Below are 20,479 nucleotides of genomic sequence, written 5' to 3' on the forward strand. Positions count from 1 at the left end.
CAGTAAAATAAAGAAACAAAAGACAGCAGTCTGTGAATATGTCTGTTATTGTTTTTTTTTATAAACTTCGTGCAATACAGTGTTTTTAAGTTTATCACACATTTAGATAAACCATAATCATTTGTCTAGATATATCTATTCTCAACTACATACTATTCATATTGCCCACATAAATGCTATCTGTGTGCAGTTTTATCACATTTTTTCATTTTTTTCTCAAATGAAATCAAAGAAAATGAAAAGTCGTAGAATCTGGAAGCGTCTGGTTGTTGTTTCGTTTTCTTCGATACATCATGTAGCAGGTGTGTCCATGGTTTCAACCCGGATCTGCACTCACTCAGGACAGTTCAGAGGAGAGAGAGTAAGGGAGGGAGGGGGGGGGGGGATTACATGTGTTTACATTCTCATCAACATAAACAGAACTGGTCAGACTCCAGTGTCACAGAGGGAAGCTCAGTGAAAGGTTAGGGGACATGTGACAAAGTAGGGGAAACACTGAGGATGTGAACAAACATGGGCAGAGGGAGGGGTCGACAGCGAGTGAAACCACCCGACCAGAGTCCAGGGAGGGCACCGGGAACGAAACACTTCATCCAAACCCGCCCTGCCCAGAATGCATAACCAGTTTAAACAGTGGTCCCGAAAAAAGGTATCTGTAGACTTTACAAATATATGTATGCATAAATTACAATGTACATGTTTCTTCTCAAAAGTTTTTCTCTAGTGTTTTTTTTTTTTAAACCCTCTCAACCCACATATACATATTTTTTTGCCACTGAAAAGGATGAGTTGCATGTGTCACTTTGGGACTCGTCATGTAATTAAAAAAAAACATGATTTGATTGATTTTTTTTTCCGTTGTTCTGCTCAGGCAGCGACCTTTACCTGATTCTGTACAAAGGTTATTATTCTGTCTCTCTTTTTTTTCTGCTTCCTCCGGAGGTCGGAGGTTTCTGTTAATGCCCAAGAACAAACATCTTCAACACGACTAGAGCTACAAGTACTACTGTTTAACACTGATTAGAATGGAAATAAGACGAACAGAAGCCTGCAGAAAACTCAGACTCGTAATAACAATGAAGTTGGTCAGTCGTCACAGTCACTCATGTTATTGTTGCATTTCTTTCTGTATCAATATTGGAAGACAATTTACAGTATTCACATCTGACTTCATGTTATTAATGAAAATCATATAATATGGGGGGGGGGGTTAAAAGAATAATACAGGCTCACATTCTCCCACATGTTGTGCACACTCATGCTTGACACTTTGACACAGCTACACACAGCTCAATGCGGCTGCGCATGGAAGAAATTCACAGTAAAGGTTGTCAAGATCCAAAAGTAAAGAGAAAACAAACAAACAAACAAACGTCAAAATTAAAATTTCATTCCAATCTATAGTGTTTGCAAATACAGCTAGTTTGTAATAACGCTAAGAATAATCACAACAACAATTGTACATTAGTGCTGATCTGGTTAAATTAGCAGGAATATTGCACAACAAAATATGTGAAACATTTTTTTTTTCATAAGAGCCCAAGGTTAATTGCGTTTGATCATTAACAAAATAAATCATTTCTAGCACGTTAAAATATCAAAATAGTTTTATTGTGAAAGTTCATTGTTGTTGTTATTATTTTCACTCTGTTATTACTCCGCTTCATTTTGTTCTCAGTGAGATTGAGTAGACTAAATAACAGTGAACATGGAGGGAGGGATAGACCCTTTCATCCTATTTATTTCCTGTTGAACCGCAGTGCTCCTCTCTATCTGTCCTCTTACACTACCACCCTTCCTCCCTTTCTCCCTTTCTCCTCGCCTCCCCCTCTCATAGCCTCGCTCTACACAGGCGTTGTCTTCCTATTGAGGGTGTTAGAGTTGCTCTCCCTGTCTCCCTTGAGCCTGTCCAGAGTCCCCATCCCTCGCTCCCTGTCTACTGTGGACGAGGTGAAGGGCGGAGGGCCGGAGCCCACAGAGTTGGGCATCTGCGCATTTGAGTTGGAAGAATTTGAAGGGTTGTGGGACTTAAGCGAGGGGAGCGTGCCGCTCATCATCACTCCCCCTCCACCCCCATCCTTTGGGAAGCAGTTGTGGAGCTGGTAGAGTGTGGCCCTGTCCACCGTTCCGTACATGGGTGGCAAGCCCCCCAGTTTGGGGTCGCGGGACAACGTGTAGAGGGAGATGTCACCTCCAGCCAGGGCCGTGTGGGAGCGGGAGTGGGGGTTGGGTAAAGTAGACACTGAGATGGGCCCCTGGGAAAGCAACGCGGAAGGGGGCAGGCCAAAGTTCTTGCCCCCACCTCCCCCTACAGGTGAGGGATCTCGGGACCGGGATGGGTCAGTGGAGCGGGACGAGGAGCGGGATCGGCGGCGGAAGCGATAGCTGGGCAGGCGGAGCATGGCGTGCGTCGTGCTCTTGAAAATGTCGGTGCGTGAGCGGCAGCGCAGCTCCTTGTTCTTTTCGATGTAGATGTTGACTGCCAGCACCCCGACCATCTCAGCCATGATGAAGGACAGGCCTCCAAAGTAAAAGGACCAACCGTATGAGTACTGCCACTTCTTATCCTCATCCTTCTTCGGAGAGATGTCACCCAACGCAGCCGAGATGTACACGATCACACCGATGATGTTACTCAGTCCTGAGAGAACACAGAAACAAGAGCTGAATACACATGGACATTTAGGGTGACCCTCATTGTCTGCATGTCATGTTTCAGAAGATTTTACTGTAGAAAGTTTGAGAAAATTTGAGGGAAATATGGCAACTTTTTATTACGGCACTCATAACTAAAAATTCAAATTGAAAATCTAAAATTAAAGGGAAAAGTCAGTTCAATTTTCATTCTAGAATGCATAACAAGCTAAAATTATTTTTTTTAAATCGTTAAGAGGTGAGCACATGAAAATACACGTACCTGCAGCCACAAAAAGGATCCCAGCCCCCAGGATGATGTTTCTTTTGCTCTTATAGAAGCGACTAGCAGCGATGCACATGCCTCCCATCAGCAGCAGGATGGCACTGAGGATCGGGAAGATGTTGGAAGCCCTGACTACCCCTGAACACAGGAAAGAATTATGGTAAAGAAAAAAAACTATAAAAGCACAATGAGAATAAATATATGGAAAATGACAGGGGACGTCTCCGACAATATCAGAACTGTTTCATAGTAATAATTCTGAAGAATTTCTTATTCATGTTACTCATATCAGCCTCACTGTTTACTGTTCGCTCTCCTTCACCATGGAAGATTTGGTCCGAATTATATAATTGGTCATTTCAGTCCTGCGAGGGCCACAGACGTTGGCTTTTTTATTTTATTTCATGATGGCTATAAGATAAAAAATGTTTCAGAAACAACTACCAACCCTTTCTTTAACTGATCACCCCTGGTTAATGCAAGGAGGTTTCATAATATCAATAACATAGAAAATAAAAAATGGTTGAAGCTGCTTCATTAAGAATATACACATAATACTTAGTGAGGAAATTAATTACTCATTTCTAGGCACATGACTGAATCAAACCCTTCCCATGTGACCTTCTGCCAACTACACACACACACACAAACACACACACACACACAAACACTCCTCTCTCATCTAGGACAACTAGGCCACTGGAGAGAAAATGCCACCTAAATGCCAGCAAAATGTCTCTGCAACATTGTAAACAGAACACAAGCTTTTTGCACGCGCACACATGTAGCATATCATAGAGCCCAAAAATACCCCTGCAGGGCATGAACTAGGGCGCCCCATCGCCCATGTCTTTCGGCTTATGTCTTGCTGACGCTATCGTCAGAGGGATGAGCAATAGAAACACAAGATTAACAGGACGTGGAGAGCAGGTCTGGGTATGTTTTCTCTTTACTTCTCTTCTTCTTCCCTCTCCCTCGTCACCCATGTTTTGTAAAGTGGGAATTGACTTACGTAGGACGTACTCTGCCCCGTCATGGTCAAAGTCTGCATCCTCTGGGAAATGGTTGATCTGAGAACAAACTCCTCTCTTCACTCCTGAGATTTAAGAGGAGAAACAACAGTGACCAGACACAACAAAACACAAGACCTCGTATCTGAGAGCATTGAGAAAAGAAAGCAACAAATACACTCCTGAGACAAAGTGATGGACACCTGAACACAATCATATCTGTGCTAGAAAATCCTTTTTTTAATCCAAGCACATGAGCCTGGCGATAAACTACAACATACAAGGTTAATAATGGTTCTTATGGGAAATGTTAGTTACATCACATACACACAGTACGTACACACGTGTAAATACATACAAATATGCAGACACAATGGCAGAAACTACCCGCCTAGGTCTTGCATGTAGACAGACAGAGGAACGGAGGGATGCACGCACGATGATGACAGCACACCACTGTTGCTGATGGATGGATTGTAAGAGAGATGTGATGGAATGAAGAGACACAGGTGGAGGGAAGAAATGGAAAGACGTAGGACGAGCTGGTCTCTTTCTCACAGCTCTAACATGCCCACAGGTTGGTCTGCAAAGAAACAGATGGAGGTAAAGAGGGATGCAACATCAGTGTTACCGTCCTAAGACACAGGATCAACAGACTTCAGACTGTGACAAGTGAAACATGTTTGAAACCTTCAAAACATTAGAGCAAATTTGCACAGATTTCCACAAGTTTCTAAAAGTACACGATGATTGAAGGATCTCAATGGTGGAGGGAGTAATTCAGAGCTTTGTTTATTAAAAAATACCAGTGTAAAAATATAGTATTCCAAGTATAAGTCATGCACTCAAAGCCAATAAAAAAAGTATAATCACTAAATATTCTGTTGTCAGATTGTTAATAAGATGTATCAATTCATAATGAACCTTTCAAATGTCAGAGAGTTTAGTCCAAGTGTCACAATACAAATCTTGAGTTCTTGAGAGAGAATTATCTTTACTTTTTAATATAATTTTTCAAAAGACCTTCCTACTATTTCTCAATAAATATTGGTCAGACCTCTGTGAATCTCAAAGAATTACACAGCAAATATATAAAATGATCGGTTACCGTTTAAAAGTAGATTCAGTCTTTTTTCGAAGCCCCAACCAAATGCCAAGAGAGAAAAAACCCATTATAGTTTAACATATTAAATCTATATTGATATGTGAATATTTAATATGAACAATATCAATATAAAAAGCTTAAGTTCTGTAGATAAATATAAGAAGTTGCATTTCCCTTTTTGAATAAAAGCTCTGACGTTAGCTCATAAACTTACAAATGTTTGCACTTTATGACCAAATATCCTACAAACGAAATAAAATTATCAGTTTCAGGTAAGTCAGTGCGACCCCACCTTCAGTAAACCTGCCGAGGAGCACAGGAGAGGACACATCTCTATCTACAGCATGCCACCCACCCGCGGGCATAAATCTTTCAGAGCTAACATGTCCTGCATTTCCACTCCAGCTACACCTCACTGCATCACTGCACGACTACTGAGCATCTATCTTGGCTGAACACTCCACAGACATCAAGGATACTTGACCTCTAAGCCATGCCAAGACACTGTCAGCTGTACTGCACCACAACGTGGAAGAAAAGGCTGAAAGAAAAAGCTCCAACGAGGGAGAGAAGGAGGAGGAACCAGTGAAAGATGAAATGTAATGTTTGGGGGAGTGAGAGAGGAAGAGCGAGTGGAGACACTGAGGGAGTGAGGCGATGGAGGGAGTGAGTGGGGGTGCACTGCAGAAGAGCTGCGAGGGCTCGAGCTTATCTCTAATTGGCTGCTTTGCTATCAGGAAGCTTAGAGATGAGGACAAATTAGTTCTGTACAATAACCAAGCGCAGGATGGGCCGGGGACGCTGCATGAGGGGAGCCGGGAGGTTTTCCTGGAGACAGAAAAACCGTTACCTCAGTCTCTCTGTGAGCGAAGACACAGATCACTCACCACCACCACCACCACCACCACCACCACCACCCTTTGGCTGTAGCCACTTCACTCCAGCCCAGCCTTTACTGTTGAGTGTCAGCCAGTCACTGCAATGTATAATGAATTAGCAGCTTGTGTTGCACTGACAAGCTGAAGATTGAGAGGTGGCGGCTGCCAGTTTCTGTGTCTCCCGCCAGTTGGAGAGAGAAAGTTGACAGTGTCAGCGTGAATGTTGATCTTTTGCAACAAGATGCAAAGACACAGATTAATGAATTGTTTTGAATTCAGCGTCATGTAATTACACTGAGATTCTAATAATTTCTTCTCACGATATCAAGGTTTAAAAATAACCAACAGGATTATGTGTATGTTGATGCTAATATTGATCTTAGAGAAGCTGCAGTTTTCTAATCAAAGTTTTCTAGAGTGATGATTAAATGTGTCTCTTCTGATTGTTTATAGTGAAAACAGCAAATGCAATTTAAAAAAAACAGAAAGAGAAACTACTGAGAAAATATTTAAAAAACATCCTATCTTGCAGTGTTACAATGGATCCAGAAAAGTTTGTAATGACAGAAAAGTCTATATCCAGAATTCTCTATATGACTGTGTGCTGCTATAACACCTCTCTGTTTAGATGATGTGTAGATAGTTTAATAAGTACAAAAGGCACATCTGTTGTCTCCGTAGCAACAGATACAGGGTCCAGCTGTTGATCCTCACTCTTAGCATCACCTCCAATCACACAAATCCTGAACCTCACAGCTCAATCCTTGGAGAATCAAAGCCAGTACTCTCCAAGGAGCAGTGGGAGGGGGGTTTGGAAATGTTCTTCACCACTCTGAATTCCCATTTTAGAGATGTCTTAATATTCTCTACTATTCTTAACGTAGAACCTTTTGTTCTGGATGCCAGTTGTTATTATTTAATCGTTCTTTCTAGAGACAAAAAGGTTTTGTGTGTCATTCTGTGACGGTGGACGCTCTGAACACTACAATATTCATGAAGCTCCGTCGTTGTTGCTTTGGAGAAGAAGCCAGTCAGGGTTTAAATCAGAGCTGGAGCTAATTCATTACTCTTCAGTATTAAATGTGTGATGCAAACGACACGCCATAGTTCCCAAATGTATCCATAATCCAAATGTGAATACATTTAAGTTTAGTTTCTGCATTGATGTTGGTGCGTAACAAAATTTTGCCCAATGATTGGATGTTTCTCAGTTATGTGCATCTATGGAGTTGAGGTTGACTTATCATTTTTGTGTTCAATGGCAAACAGAAAACGATATTTGTGGCCCACTTGTAAAATCTAAAATATTACCCGAAATCCCACAGCAAATGTGAATCACTTTTGGCAACCATGTGGTGCAGTTTGCAAGGTGTAATCTGGATGTGTATCTAAAACTTCCCATGATGTAAATGACGAATGTGGCAGCAGAAAACAAATCCGGGCCACCTTTGGTTTACGTGCTGTATTGCTATGACTTCCTTGTGGCCCAGATCAGAACAGAAGTGGACCACCCAAGTGCCATCATTCCTCGCATCCCAGATGTGGGATGTGGGGGTTGTGGGATTTAAGACAAATCTGTGCCACAAACAATATTACTATGTCTGATGGAAACACTCCAATGCCTCAATGTAAATGTAAATGTGTCCTGCAACTGCTCTGGTCTATTCTCTATAGTCTAGATTACAAAACATATCCAGTTCACTCTTCTTTATTTATCCTGCTTAACTTAATCCTTAGAGAGAATATCTAGTCTGACTAATTTTGCCTCTACAATGACCAAAAATGTTACCAGGGCTTTATTACCTTAAGCTCACATTCACTGCAGCCACTAAACTGAAATTAGCATCCTCAATGTCAGCAAACTTTTTTCACCGCTCATCCTCCGTTCAAATCCCAACAACAACCCCAAAATGTCTCCTGCAGCTTCCTCTCTACCTTCTAGGCAGCATATCCTCCACAGTCCAGAGTGGGTGAGCGCCCCAGGGTCCTTCTTGTCCTTGTTGTGGGGGTCATCCTGGGAGACGTTGGCCGTGCTGTTGCAGATGAGGGCACGGGAGTACAGCCAGTAGTCCGTCCCTATTGCCACCGTCATCAGGCCGAAGGCAGCGAATGCCCCCACGGTGGTGAGAAGGATCTGGATCCCCTTCTCACACACCATGCCTTCACAGAGGAAAGAAGGAGGAGAAGGAGAAGGGTGGACATCAGGGGTGCAGAGGAGACAGAGAGAAATTAAACAGAGATTCAGAGGAGAAAGGATGCGATAACGGAGCTTCGCAACCATACACAAAGTGCAGTTTATTAAAAAAGACAGGGTTGACGAGGGGCAGGGAGAGGCGAGGGGCACCGGTGGGAGGGAGAGAGGGGAGCGGTGTGAAAAGACGAGAGGCAGGAGGAGGCGGACGTGGGAGGTGCATAAGTGAGTCCATGATGTGTCCTTGGAGGAGAGTTGGATGACTCTGCTGACTCCGCTTAACGAGACAGAATTGATGTGAAACACAACAGATCACACCCTCCCAATCTCAGTCTACTACATATTCATGACCCTGACACCGTTCTCCCCCCTCAGAGTCAGCAGGGCTGGAGATGAATACACAAACACACACATTCATATACACACACACATACATGCAGTTACAGTATCACAGTATCTGAATAGCTGTAACCTCAGTGGTCTACTGTTCCTACTGCAGATATTTGTACTACTTTTTAACTATTTCCTGCTGGTAAATCTGATACTGTGAGAGTTTTTAACATGGTCAAACTAAATCTGAAAGTCCAAAGTGAGACATTACCTGACGGCGAGTTTCTATCCTTCGACTCAATTTTGAAATCTTTCTTTTCCTCGTCAGTGAAGAACGTGCTGTCCCCTCAATCCGGACAGCATCCATCGACTGTTCTCACCCGCTCCCCTCTCTCCTTCTTGCACTCCTCCTCTCTCTTTTTTGTCTCTTTCTGTTTTTTCTCTCCCCCTCTCTTAGTCTTTCTTGCTGCAAAGGTGGTGCCGGTTGGAGGCTGTGACTCGTCCCTGCTCGCTGTCCGTCCGGTGTTAGCAGGAAGCTTGATCCACAGAACCCATGGTCTCCTCTCTACAGCTGCAGCACAGGAAATAAAACAAAAGTCAGCGTTGAGTTACAGAAACATTTATTAGGTCACAAATCTGAGTTTTTCAGTTTTGAAAAGTCCTCAACAATTATAATGAATTGTTTGGACTCCACTCATGAATTCTAATCCCTTTTTACTGATCTCATCACATTTGCTCTTTCAAGAGTCAACAAAAGATCATCATTATATTTTTTATACTATAATAGTATTTGGTGTTAAAATAATACTTTTAACGTCAAACTCTTGAAAAAACCATGACGTTAATATGGATGATGGAGGTTATGTTTTGCGTCTGCTCAACCAAGGGGTGAGGCAATAAAGGACATTATGTTTTTTGTGAGATTTCTTTTTCACCATCTTTTATTGATTTCTAATAATTGATGGAACTTGATTTAAAAAAAATCAGCCATGTTCAGCGTACTGATATTTATGAGTGTGAGTTATGAGTGTGTGAAATTTGCTGCAGATCCAACTAAAATACTGGATGTGTGAATTTAAGTGTGGTTTCATAAGGAGACTGCTGCGCCTTGGTGGGGGGGAAGAGCTCTACTGAGAGCCATTCTAGTTGTTAGCATGTTAGCATGCTGACATAGCTCAATGCCCCACTGTGCCTATGCAGAGCTGCTATAGCATATAACTGCTTGAAAATGAATGGAATGACGTTGTGAAATCAGCCACTGATTAATTTTCTGTCAATCAATGAACTAACATTGATTGATGGAATAGAACCAGACGGTGTTAATACGACAGAGTAATTAGAGCAGTGACAGTATCACAGGCTAAAGACAGAGCAAGTTGTACTGCATCTATCTGAATAAGAGGAGCAAGAGGGGGAGGCAGAGAGGACCAACCCGACATTGTTACCATAGCAACATTGAATTCCAAAGTCTGGATCAGCATAGAGCGAGGGGAGGGGGGGCAGGCAAGAGATAGAGGGAGAAAGAGCAAAGCGGAGAGAGGACAGAGAACAGAGATGGGAGAGAAAGAGGCAGAAATGAGGGGGATGTCATGATGGCACGATAGCGTTGACTCTGAAACCCAAGACAGACGGACACACTAGTGTGCTAATGCTCTATCAATAGATGCGTGTGTGACCAATGCGACACAGATGCTCCCAGAAGCACACACACACACACACACTTCATGCATTCACAAACATACACAGGCAGGGTCTCACTGTCTTTTCATGATGGATTAAAATGAAATGTGCAGATGAAGAAGCGCTGATTATTCCAAAAAATAATGCAGCGCATTCATGTCTGTTAATATTTCATGATGCAATATGGCACCGTGATCAAAATAGGTTACATCCTGTTTGCATTGTGAGACCCGAAACAGAGCTGCCTCAGAGACAGGAGGAGAGATGACGGTGTGTTGTGTGTGTTTTATGTGCGTGCACGTGTGTTTGTGTGCACGTTTCCTCTCCATTGCATCTGTGGATGGGTCTAGTCCAATCTTATTGAATCCCAGTAATGTTCCCCTCAGCTCCCCTCAGTTAGACAGTTAGCCTCGTATCTCTGCGTTCAGCCTCCTTATTATGTAAACTGTCAAACGACACCGCCACAGTGCAGCTTATTTATACATTGTGGGTTCATATGTGCAAGCAAACAAGTGAATGCGATTGTGCAAGTGTGTGTGTGTGTGTGTTGTGTATGTGACCTTCCAACCCTATCAACATACTGCCTCTCCCTGAGGAAAATACATGTCCAGGAGGGATTACACTATCTCCAAAGCCTAAAAATACAGTATCTAGTGTGTGTGCATATGTGTGTGTGTGTGTGTGTGTGTGTGTGCGTGCGTGTGTGTGTGTATGTGTGTGCGTGTGTGTGTGAGTGTGTGCGCGTGTGTGTGTGTGTGGTCTTTGACTCCATTATTTAATGAATGACCTTAAGAATAACCCACTAAGACTGAGTTATTCCCCGTAGCAAAGACTCCCCTGTGAAGGAGATCATAATTGTCATTTAATTATCTGTAATTTCTATTTTCCACCAATAATTAAGAAAGAGGGAACGAGGGGAATGGGAGCAAGAGAGCATGAAAGAACAAGAGGGCAAGAGAAAAAAAGAGAAAGACAGAGTGAGAGTGTAACTGAATTGGTTAGAGGGACTGTATGAAAATTATTAGCAGGAGCGATGGGGTCAGAAATGGTACATTTAATTTCTCTTTTAGCTGAAGGTGGGTAGCCTGAATTTTGGGAGCTTAGGGGAGGGTTTTTTTATTTCATGAATTCCAGTTTAATTTCGGCCAATATTATTTGTAATACAATTAATTGTTCATCCAAAAAGGGCTGGAGGGAGTGCAGAAAGAAATAGATGTACACAATTAACTATATTATTTTAATATGTGGAGTGCTGAATAAGAGAAGGTTTCGAGTAAATAAAATACATTTTTCACCGTTGACTGTATAAAAAGATGGACGACATGTCTCTACTTCCTCCAACTATCCAGAAATGAAGCCAAAATATCCCACGGCCTTCTTGCAGCCGGTCTGCACACCAGCGATCAGAATGGAGCAGCAATAGCAAGGTCCCGGCAATACATGTGTACCAATCACAAGTTTCAATCATGATGTTTCACCCTGTTCTGAAAGCATTAAATGACTAATTAGCGTACAGTAAACACTCTGGAACATACGTCAGCGTGATATGAACTACCTGAAATGACAGAAAACATCTTTGAAGAAAAGTTGTTTACTTCAGCATATGTGAAAAAATTGGTATGAGGTCTGTTTTTCTCCCATGCGGTGATGATACAAATCCCCTTATATGATGTCACTGGAGTCAGAGATGGTTGGTCTGAAGAACACAAGTATGACAGATGGAAAAAAAGCCTCTGAAACCTTTGTCTCCTCAGCTCATCTCTAACAGCTCAAAGCTACAAGAGCAGCACATCCAAATTTCTGACAAAACAATTGGCGTGTGTTGCATTGTGGGTAATGTAGGCACTAGGTTTTAACAATATATTAAAAAGATCTCTGATTGGGCTCCCATCAATTAACTAACCTTAACCTTAACTAAGACCTTGATCCCGACTGTCCATCATGAACCAAAAGATTTGACTGCATTGCTGAGAAAGTTTGGATTATTTCAGATTAAGAACATAGTTGGATAAGTAAAAGTTTCCCTTTGCCATAATGCAGAGCTTTTCCAGAGCATACTTACCCTCACAGTGTTGCTTTTATAGTATGCTTGCAGCACTCAGAGGACTCTGGACCAGCCAGAGGCCAATTAGTTGCAGCAGGATGTACTGCAGCAACAAAGGCCTAAGAGCATAGCTTTGGGAGCTAGCTGCTGCAGAACCGTTACAGGACCAGGCCCTCGCTTGTCAGAGAACTTGAGTTTGTAATCAGATCTGCCAGTGTGACTCATCCCCAGCATGACAGAATACCTTGCTTGTAATAAGCACATCCATTGAGTTTTGACTCTAATAATGCCGCCATAAATCACATGAGAGTTTTGAATTTTGTAGCAGCTGCTGCATTAGCTATTCATTGCATAAATCAACTACCAAACTGCTTGTTGAATAAATGATGACATCTCTAATAAGTTTTTTCCTCCACACATTTAAAATCCAGTGATCCTGTGTGGACATGTGGGGATAAACAACAAAGTCACACCTAACTGTCTGTTGCACGTCAAAAAAAGAGGAGCATCAAATACTGTAGTGAGTATAAATGACATAAGCTTAAACTAAATCTTGACCAAAAGACCAAAATTGCACCATGCGGGCCTACTTATGATGACAGCTCTAAAAATACAAGCAGTGGGTTCTATTCTCAGTCTTGATGGCAGCAGTGAAAATTAAGAAAACATTCTGAGCCTAAATATTCAGAGCAGTGACCGAGATGATTCCTCTCCTTAATCATGAGAGCAAGCTGCACACCTGAGCTCACGGCTGGGATCCTGCAGCTGGCACGCACACACACACACATGCACACACACACACACACACACATACACACACACAGGTGCACAGAAAGTGATCAACATGCAAACAAACTCTTGGCATGCGAGAACATATGAAGGCTTCAAACCCCCACAACTGTCAAAATCACGACAATAAAGTCATGAAATAGGTCGTCTTTAAACGACACTTCAAAGCAGAGCAGAATTACCATTAAGCTCGTGTGAGGAGTCCACCAAGATGCAAAAACTGCATGTGACCAAGTCTCTGCCTATCTGAGCAGAACAGCCCGAGGAGGCAGTGACAGTAACACCTTGGTCTAAGAGGCTCCAAAAATAAAGTGTCTCTGGATGACCTGACGCTCATGGACCCATGAACATATGCTTAAATCCATGTGCATGTGAATGTGCATGAAAAAGAAATGAACAAAACCAAAAAAAAAAAAATGAATTGCAGATTTCAAAGCTAAAAAAGACCTTAGTATAGACAGAGGGGCTGCAAGTTAATATTCAAAAGTCCAAATGTAGAGATGGTAGCCTGCTAATGTTAGAGGACCCCAGTAACACATGACATTAAAAGACATTTTTGTTGATTGAATTGCAGTCAGATTGTTGATCACATAAATGTAGGATTTAAGTCTAAATGCACCCAAAACACTTGGAGGACAGATTGTGATCAGATCATTATACTGAACACATGCCATATAAAATACAAACGCATTGTAAATCCACATGTAATAGCTCTATGGAGAAATAATAACTATAATAAATAATAACAGCTCTGTGGTTGGAAATAATGCTGCATTCACATGCAACTGTTCTTAACCAGTGAGGTAGCATTAGTTATGCAGCTATAGCAGTTTTTGCTACAGGCATCAGTTCTCCTCTCAGTCCTCACATGTCACCTGTGGATAAAGTTTAATTGTAATCCAATCGGAAAGCAAGCAAACACGATAACACAGCGTCACGGATATGGCTACCACCTGCTTCTATTCTTCTTCTTCTGTCTTTTCATGAGCTGAACAGAGCAATCTGATCACTATCTGATTTCAGATATTAACACTGGGGACATCAATACCAGGTGTAAATCAGGTAAAAAAAAAAGGTTGAATACAGAATTGATTTTGATGCATTTTAATACCAGGTGTTAAAGGGTCCAAGAAAGTGTAAACCTCTGTGAACATAGCTTGTGCAAATCGCAAGCAATGGTCATTTCAAAATATGAAGGTTTTGACAATATGCTGTTTGTATAAGTGTAAGAACTGAAACTCAGTGTTTCCTCCTTTCATTTGAAATGTTTTGTGACACAGAAGCGCACCGGCCTTTGGTTGTCTATAACATTTTTCTGATGGTCTGAGTCCAATGAAAAATATTTCCAGACTTATTTTAGTTTCTTTTCACAAGTTGCGGTGGACCCTGTTTCTGCAACTGAACTTGATGACAGTTTGTTGTTACTCTAGAATGTTTATATGGTTATTATCAGGCTCAGAAGAATAATATTTCCTCCTACAACATGGATAGCACAATACTGTAGAAATGCTACAGACACAGCACCAAAGTTTAACTTGATTCTTGAGTAGCATGGAATTTGTTCACAAGCTTCTGATGGGATGAGGTAAAAACGTCACGTCACAGTGTTTGGACTAAGTCGTTGCGGTGTCGCGAAGCCTTACAAATGTGTAGGAGAAGTATAATCTCTGGAAAAAGGCTTTTTAAACGTTACTTTGGGGCAAAGTTGCCAAACATTTTAAGGATCTTTGTCAGATTTGACTGGTGATTTTATGACATACTATATTTATCTCCCAGTGTCTATTGAAGTGCAGCTACACGGTGGCCGAGAGAGCTCAACGCACTGCAAATTAAGAAAATACATGCAAATAGAAAAAACGTGCAAATTAAGAAAACAACTTGCAGTAACAAGCTGCAGTAATATTACAGTGCTTCACCCTAAGAATCTGCAACTCAAAGGCAGTCTCAGCCATGATGTATTCAACATGAATTCTAGAAATAGTAAAAAATGCTGATTACGTTTTTTTCTGATGAGCTTCAGTATTTGGGTTGAAATGACTGAGACTCACACACACCTACATAGAGACAATGGTTTGATCACAGGTCCTGTGTTGTGTATCTCCAGTCCAGTGAGCATGGCTGTCTGTCAGACGCTTTGTCTGCTGTATGTTTCCGCTGCATGCCTCTGCACACAGACGGGTCGACACACAATACATCACTGACACGATCTGGTTCAGTCACAGACTCTTACAGCCTCGCTCTCACAGGCTTCGCTAGCATCAAGTGAAGCACTTAAAAACACCGTAGCTGGGGGTTAATTGATGCACGGGTCACAGCCATTGAGACGGGAGTCAATTAGAGATCTAATTATATTGCTCAGTGGAATCATAAACAATGTGGTGCTGAATCAGCAAATATGTACTCATTTAGGTACAGTTCAGATCTTATCACCAAGTGCAATAGATTAGTAGCAATTTGTTCTGCTGAAAGACATCAGATGTGATTGAACAGAGGTGTTTTAGATGATTAGATCTGTTCTGGGACCCTGAGATTATCTTGTACTATCTGCTGCCATAGAGAAAACTGCTGCAAAGGCATTGATCCTCTGAGCAGTAGCTAGCTATGACAGATGTGATGATCATTGCAGAACTGCTACACCTCCTCAGAGAGAGAGAGACAGAGAGAGAGAGAGAGAGAGAGAGAGAGAGAAAGAGAGAGAGAGAGAGAGTGAGAAAAAAAGACCTGACCGCCCCAACCACACACAGTATGACATAATGATGCAAAACAAGCGGAAGTCAGGGAGATTCTTTCCAATTGTTTTGGACCGCTCTTGAATTAGACCATTTATGTTTGGCCAGCGCTAAAACACAGCTACAGACCCTGTGTGGGCTCCGCACCAGTATTGACTGCAATGAGTCACCTTACAGCGTAAACAGCAGATCTGAGAGCCGGCCGAGTTTTGAAAGTAATCCAAAAATCCACAGAGATGATCATCAAAGCCACACACACATGCACGCACACATCACACATAGTACAGACGATGGTTAGCACGTGGGAGGAGGAGTGGCTGAGTGGGCGTCACCGACAGATGGCGGGGCCAACCGCAGTCAGGGGCCGCACTGTGGCTCCAAGGATTACAACTTCTCATCACTAAAACATTTGATTTATCACACCACACAGTGTAATTTTGTTGTGCATGTCCTTTAAGCAACCAGAATCTGTTTACCTCCAACACTGAGGTTGTGTTTTCACCCCTGTCCATTTGTTTGTTGGTTTGTTTGTCTGTTATTTGGCAAGATTACACAAAAACTACTGGACAGATTGGACAACTTGGTGGCAGGATGTGACATGCGACAAAAAAAACGTTTTAATTTTGGTGCGGATCCGGATCAGGGGACTGATCCAGGAGTTTTCTCAGAGAGTAATTATTGGTTCTTGATGAAGGTCAGGCATGTGTGTGGGACTGCTGTTTTAAGTGTGGTATATTAGGTTCTGCTTAACTGAATTTAAGTTGGGCCTTGGTGAAGGAATGTCATGTATGCTGAGTGTCATTATTGTTACTTTATATATTAAGATTTAATGAACAAAGTAAATAATCTGTTAATAACATATGATGCATCTTTCTAGATCATGTAGATTTACAACATTAAAATTCTGTTTGTATGTTGATATGTGGAGGTAAGCTGAGTGCCAATCTAGTTCAAAGTCTTGTGAAAAGTCCTAATACTGCAGTTCATGTGCAGACTAGAGTTTAACTTATTTAATATGAACCACACATGGCGATGATGCATCTGCTCATTATGAATTAATCATTAATTGATTGTATGATTAATGCTCGTATATGTTTACTATGTGAATTTAGTGATATTTCAATGTGCAAAAATTACTATTAGGCTGGCAGCCAGTGCCCACTCTCTGACACAGGCACTTCACACATGAAGTGGAGTAATCTAAATATCCCACAGTTCAACAGTAAAACTATGACTGAGAGCAGAGTGGATCTGCATTAAAACCATAAAGGAGCGGCTGCTGTTATTAACGCTGGCTTTGACAAAGGCCAGACCTAAAGAGACGCAGCAGCTAAATCAAAAGCTCAGCTCAGTGGGGAAAAGCTTGTGCTATAGTCACCGAAATGACCATAACAGGGTATAAGAGCATCGGATAATGAAGCACCTATGTGGTCTGCAGCCCCCGGTGAGGACGCAGGTCTAACTCAGAGTAACAGAGTGCAGAGTAACTCCTGGGTGCTGCAGTGCACACTCCTGTAGCATCTCCAATCCAAGTCATTTCATTCAGCCCCATGATGTGATGTGAGCTGCAGTGAAGAGTGAATGATGGATGGGGTGCCAGATGTTTCGGTGGCCTTTACCTCTGGGTCTGTCAGAGCACAGGTTGAGGGGAGGACAGTGGGCTGGATGGAGAAGGATCCTCAGATTGCATGATGTGTGCGATGCTGGCCCTGCACTGAGAGGAGCTGCAGAGAAGCAGATGCTGTGCAGACCAGTGATTAGACACAGAGGCTACGAGCTCGCAGCTACTGGGAGCGTGCAAAGCTCAAGTATAGTGATGCGGACTGCGGTGCATTCATTAACAGAGTCAGCTCCACACATCACCCTGCAGAGGCTGCACGGTGGAAAATGGACGCCTAGCATGAAGCGGCCGGTTCAGATGAAACTCAGTGGACTGGGACACAAATCACACATTTCAGACGCAGATCCACATGCACAGAATTAACGGCTCATCCTGCAAACACATAATTTTATCCCCATGCAGCTGCGGTGCGGATGCAAAGAGAAGAAAGACCATCCGAGCTATTATTATAAGGCTGCCATTTGCATAATAGACGCTTCCGTCGCTAATTATAGGCCCGAGCGAAGATAGGTGGTAAAACGATGATTCCATTGAGGAGGATGATCACACCGTCATTACACGATTCTCTGTAAATTCAGCGCTGTCAGTGTAGTGAGCGCTAAGTTACAGGCAACGTGAAACACAATCAATGTGGCGTGTGAATGACAGAGTGTGATGCGCCGAGTGAAAACAGCGGAGAGGGATTGTGATGATGGAGGAAAAAAGAGAAGAAGCGTGGAGAGATCTTACCTGCAGCCCGTGTTTATTTCACCAAATCGCAGCGCGGCACAAAAGGAGGAGAAGAGAGAGAGAGAGAGAGAGAGAGAGAGAGAGAGAGAGAGAGAGAGAGAGAGAGAGAAAGAGAGAGAGAGAGAGAGAGAGAGAGGGGGAGAGGGGAAGAGAGCGAGAGAGAGAGAGAGAGAGAGAAGAGAGAGTGAGGGGGTGGAGGGGTAGAATAACGGGTCTATCGAGGCAAAGAAATAAATAAATGGAACAAAAAAGGAGTGATGGAAATAAGGAGCACGCAGGGAAGGAGAGAAGTGAAATAATCCTGAGTGAATTCAAATCAGCCAGTGATGGAGGAAAAGAAGGGATGAACGTGCGTTCAAAAGAGGAAGAAGAGGAAGAAGAAGAAGAAGAGGGGCTAATACAAAACACGTCACTGAACACGGATTTGTCCACAGTGGATGTGGCCGCTGCTTGTGTGTGTGTGTGTGTGTGTTTGTGTGTGTACTCAGGGAGAATGCGTCCCCCACCTCCTCCCCCTCCTCCCTTCATCCTCCCCTCCGGTTGGACGAGTGCGCGCATGCCCGCCTGTCTGCCCCGCGATCTATTTCCCTTGCACACGCGCGCGTGCCCGACGACGCAAGCAACTTGTCGCATCCCAACAAAACTCTGCTCATAGCGCGAGCGATCAACACATGGTGATGTGTGTATGAAACCCACGCACACAATCACACACATGCACACGCATACACGCACACGCACTCTCTTCTCTCACACTGAGGAAACCGGTAGGATGTGCTTATTGGAGCGTGTGCAGCCAGGACGCGCGAGGCTGTGCGCGCCTGTAAGTAGCCTATTAGCCCTGACCAGCTAATGTGTGTGTGTGTGTGTGTGTGTGTGTGTGTGTGTGTGTGTGTGTGTTATTGATGTCGATATTATTTTTTTTGCTAGAGAGCGACTGGATGAAGCGCCGGTGGGACACTTTTCCTCTGTGGTCATGGTGATGATGATGATGATGATGATGATGATGATGATGATGATGGCCGCGCTGGTAGTTCTGGAAAATGCAGCAGGAGCGCAGCCCTGCAGAGAGGGAGAGAGAGAGAGAGAGAGAGAGAGAGAGAGAGAGAGTCAAATATCTACAGGTAAATATCAGTGTGTTTATTGATATAGACAGAAATGCAGTAGTAGCTGTATAATAATAGATTATTGATCACTTTTGCCATTATTATGTCACGTGACTGTATTGATGATCGGTGTCTGTGTTTGTGATATAGACCAGATTATGTCATCATGCACAGATCTATAAAGACAGAGCCAATGGCTGAGCTGCTGGTCGCACACATAGGATGCACAAAACTGAGCAGACAATGACCTTCAATAGCTTTAAAATGGCTTTGCTGCCCAGTTCACCTCTCTCTCTCTCTCTCTCTCTCTCTCTCTCAAACACACACACACACACACAAACACACACACACACACAAGCACAGACACACAAGAGAGCTAATGCAGAGTGACAGGTCTTTCATGCAGTAATGGTGATGGTGAAAAGAGAGATCCACTCAACCCACACTAACACACACACATGAACATACACTCATAGACACACACGCACATACACAAGTCAAACACACACTAAAACACATATACACAGACAAACAAAAGAGAAAGAGAGAAGCAAATACACACACATGCCTCTGCACGCACACACACACAGATGCAGTGATAAGCACACTATTACAGAAAACTGACCACACAACAACCACATGTCACCAGCAGTCAGTCTTCATTCACCAGGAGAGTATACACATACACACACACGCAAACAAACACACACACACACGCACACAGTTGTAGAAGTCAGACATCAGAGTGCTCACGCATTTTAGTTTCACTGACCTGTGGATGTTCGATGTTTGACTTCCTAATGTAACATCTCTAGCTCCCTAACATTAAAACACACACACACACACACACACACACACACACACACACACACACACACACACACACACACACACACAAACAAACAGGAATACAAAATCTGTAGAAATAGCAGACGGAACGCTGCCCTCTGAAAACTGTGTTGCTTCCTTGACTTTGTATGAAGCACCTGAAGTTGCGAGCTGGATAAAGTGGAGATGGATGAATAATGTAAAATGTGATGTTAACAATGTAAGTAAATATGTCAGATTAGGGTCATTGATATGTTGAATTTGTAAATGATGCCCACAAATAATTTCCCAGGCTGCAGTTGTACATCACTTTTGTTATTCATGTAAAAACACTGGATTCATGCATGTGATTGTGTATGTGAATGGGTGTATTTTTAAAGATAACAATGAAAACATAAGTATTATATTATGTGTAATAAAGTTTTGCAAGTAAATGAAGTTGTTATTCAGGTAAAGTTTTGGGTGTGGGTTTGAAATACACTTATTTATACTACAATTGAAATTTCAACTTTAAATCACAAT

The 20,479-nt window shown here is 42.6% G+C and overlaps 1 protein-coding gene across 2 annotated transcripts; it reads right to left on the reverse strand.

Annotated features, from left to right (window-relative positions):
- Positions 1-37: 37 nt before the first annotated feature.
- cacng8b (calcium channel, voltage-dependent, gamma subunit 8b) lies at positions 38-18,300 on the reverse strand. 2 transcript variants are annotated; one of them, XM_020093058.2, is made up of 6 exons: positions 18,027-18,300; positions 8,706-9,005; positions 7,849-8,073; positions 3,933-4,016; positions 2,918-3,058; positions 38-2,641 (listed from the first exon to the last, which is right to left on the reverse strand). In XM_020093058.2, exons 3-6 carry the CDS (start codon positions 8,069-8,071, stop codon positions 1,845-1,847), a joined length of 1,245 nt encoding a protein of 414 aa, XP_019948617.1. In that variant the 5' UTR covers positions 8,072-8,073; positions 8,706-9,005; positions 18,027-18,300; the 3' UTR covers positions 38-1,844. The 2 variants fall into 2 exon arrangements, with proteins under 2 accessions (XP_019948617.1, XP_019948618.1); XM_020093059.2 differs by lacking the exon at positions 18,027-18,300 and adding an exon at positions 17,296-18,012.
- Positions 18,301-20,479: the final 2,179 nt, after the last annotated feature.

Source organism: Paralichthys olivaceus, chromosome 13 (assembly GCF_024713975.1).
Source record: "Paralichthys olivaceus isolate ysfri-2021 chromosome 13, ASM2471397v2, whole genome shotgun sequence".
Lineage (NCBI taxonomy): Eukaryota > Metazoa > Chordata > Actinopteri > Pleuronectiformes > Paralichthyidae > Paralichthys > Paralichthys olivaceus.